Source organism: Nicotiana sylvestris, chromosome 9 (genome assembly GCF_000393655.2).
Source record: "Nicotiana sylvestris chromosome 9, ASM39365v2, whole genome shotgun sequence".
Taxonomy (NCBI): Eukaryota; Viridiplantae; Streptophyta; class Magnoliopsida; order Solanales; family Solanaceae; genus Nicotiana; species Nicotiana sylvestris.
Window position 1 is genome coordinate 37,109,244 of NC_091065.1, and position 2,668 is coordinate 37,111,911.

At 43.4% G+C, this 2,668-nt stretch overlaps 1 protein-coding gene across 1 annotated transcript; it reads left to right on the top strand.

The window, feature by feature from the left end:
• Positions 1–481: 481 nt before the first annotated feature.
• Positions 482–2,077, top strand: LOC138877450 (uncharacterized). The gene is made up of 3 exons (XM_070157059.1): positions 482–679; positions 1,208–1,507; positions 1,706–2,077. The coding sequence occupies exons 1-3, from the start codon at positions 482–484 to the stop codon at positions 2,075–2,077; spliced, it is 870 nt and encodes a 289-aa protein (XP_070013160.1).
• The last annotated feature ends 591 nt before the right edge of the window (positions 2,078–2,668 follow it).

Below are 2,668 nucleotides of genomic sequence, written 5' to 3' on the forward strand. Positions count from 1 at the left end.
GATGACATAGCTGGCTTAAGTACGTCCATTGTGGCTCACAAAAATGCCAACCGATCCAACGTGCCCACCGGTAAAGCAAAAGCTTAGAAAGTTCAAGCCTGATATGTATTTGAAAATCAAGGAAGGAGTCACCAAGTAGGTCAAAGCTAAGGTTCTTAGCGTAGTAGAATACCCGACATGGTTAGACAACATTGTGCTAGTTCCAAATAAGGATGGGAAGGTCAGAGTCTGCGTCAACTACCGGGATCTCAACCGGGCCAGTCTGAAAGACGACTTCCCTTTGCCGAACATACACATCCTAATTAACAATTGCGCCAAGCATGAGCTGCAGTCATTTGTGGATTATTTTGCTGGCTATCATTAGATATGGATGGATGAAGAAGATGCTGAGAAAATGGCTTTCATTATGCCGTAGGGCATGTACTGTTACAAGATGATGTCGTTTGGTCTGAAGAATGCAGGGGCCATCTACATGAGGGCCATGACAACTATTTTCCATGATATGATACACAAGGAGATTGAGGTATATGTAGATGACGTCATAATCAAATCCAAGAATACTACTGATCACATGGAAGATTTGAGGAAGTTCTTCAATAGATTGCAAAGGTACAACCTGAACCTGAATCCCGTGAAGTGCGCATTTGGGATTCCTGTTGGAAAATTGCTTGGGTTTATTGTGAGTCGCCGATAAATAGAACTGGATCCATCAAACGTCAAAGCTATTCAAGAATTGCCACCGCGAAAGAACAAGAAGGATGTGATGAGTTTTTTGGGAAGACTTAACTACATCAGCCTGTTCATAGCACAATCTACAGTTATCTGTAAAGTCAATCTTTAAGATATTGAAAAAGGACGCCGCTACCAAATGGACTGATGACTGCCAAAAGGCCTTCAATAGAATCAAGGAATACCTGTCAACAACACCAGTCTTAGTCCCGCTCGAGCCAAGTAGACCCTTACTACCCTACCTTGCAGTGTTGGATGGAGCTTTTGGCTGCATTCTTGGGCAGCATGATGAAACGGGGAAGAAGGAGCAGGCCATTTATTACCTCAGTAAGAAGTTCACCCCGTACGAGGCTCGGTATTATTTATTAGAGCGCACATGTTGTGCTTTGACTTGGGTAGCTCAAAAAATGAGGCATTACTTTTGTGCCTTACTACATATCTCATATCAAGGATGGATCCTTTGATGTACATCTTTCAGAAGCCCATGCCTACTAGCAAGCTAGCCAAGTGGCAGATCCTGTTGAGTGAGTTTGACATCGTCTACATAACTCAGAAAGTGGTCAAGGGACATGCCCTGGCAGACCACCTTGATGAGAATCCCGTGGATGGAGAATACGAACCCCTGAAAACATACTTTCCTGACGAAGATGTATCATTCATAGGAGAAGACATTGCAAAATCCTATGACGGTTGGAGAATGTTCTTCGATGGAGCTGCAAACTTCAAAGGAGTTGGCATAGGAGCAGTCCTAGTGTCAAAAACTGGTCAATATTATCCGGTGTCTGCCAAACTTAGGTTCCCCTGCACCAACAATATGGCCGAGTATGAAGCCTGCATCTTAGGATTCAAAATGGCCATTGACATGAACATTCAAGAGCTGCTAGTGATTGGAGATTCAGACTTACTTATACATCAGGTACGAGAAGAGTGGGCCACCAAGAACTCCAAGATACTCCCGTATCTGTATCATGTACAGGAATTGCGAAAGAGGTTCACGAAGACGCAATTCCAATATGTTCCCAGAGTCCAGAATGAGTTCACCGATGCATTGGATACCCTGTCATCTATGATACAATATCCAGACAAAATTTTCATTGATTACATTCCAATAAAGATCCATGATCAGCCAGCTTACTATGGCCATGTTGAAGAAGAAGCAGACGGAAAGCCCGGGTTTCATGATATCAAGGGATATTTGGCAAAAGAAGAGTACCCAGAGCTTGCAAATCTTACTGTGAAACGTACAATTCGGAGGTTGTCCAACAATTTCTTTTACAACGGAGGAATCCTGTATAAGAGGACTCCTTATTTGGGACTATTAAGGTGTGTCGACGCAAAGGAAGCATAAAGGCTACTAGAGGAAATTCATGTTGGGACCTGCGGTCCACATATGAACGGTTTTGCCTTGGCAAAGAAGATACTCCGAGCCGGTTACTTTTGGATGACTACAGAAACGGACTGCATCCAGTATGTCCGAAAATGCCACCGCTATCAGATACATGCAGACATGATAAAGATACCTCCAAATGAGCTTAATGCAACAAGCTCACCATGGCCTTTCGCCGCCTAGGGAATGGATGTCATTGGACCAATCGAGCCTACCGCTTCCAACGGGCACAAGTTTATCCTAGTACCAATCGACTATTTCACCAAATGGGTCGAAGCAGCATCTTACGGAGCAGTAACTAAGAAAGTTGGCAGACTTTGTCCGCGACCGAATTGTTTGTCGATTCGGGATTCTAGAGTTGATCATTGCTGACAATGGCTCCAACCTCAACAGTGAATTGATGAAAGCTATGTGTTCCTTCAAGATCAAACACAAGAATTCCATAGCCTATTGACCTCAAATGAATGGAGCTATAGAAGCCGCTAACAAGAATATCAAGAAGATATAGAGGAAAATGATAGAGAAGCATAAACTGTGGCGTGAAAAGTTATC

Excerpts from the sequence above, each read along its gene's own strand:
- LOC138877450 (XM_070157059.1), top strand. The coding sequence starts at position 482 with ATGACAACTATTTTCCATGATATGATACACAAGGAGATTGAGGTATAT. Across the intron at positions 680-1,207 it reads GAAAATTGCTTGGGTTTATT|AAGCCCATGCCTACTAGCAA; the intron begins GTGAGTCGCCGA and ends TACATCTTTCAG. Across the intron at positions 1,508-1,705 it reads AAACTGGTCAATATTATCCG|GAATTGCGAAAGAGGTTCAC; the intron begins GTGTCTGCCAAA and ends TATCATGTACAG.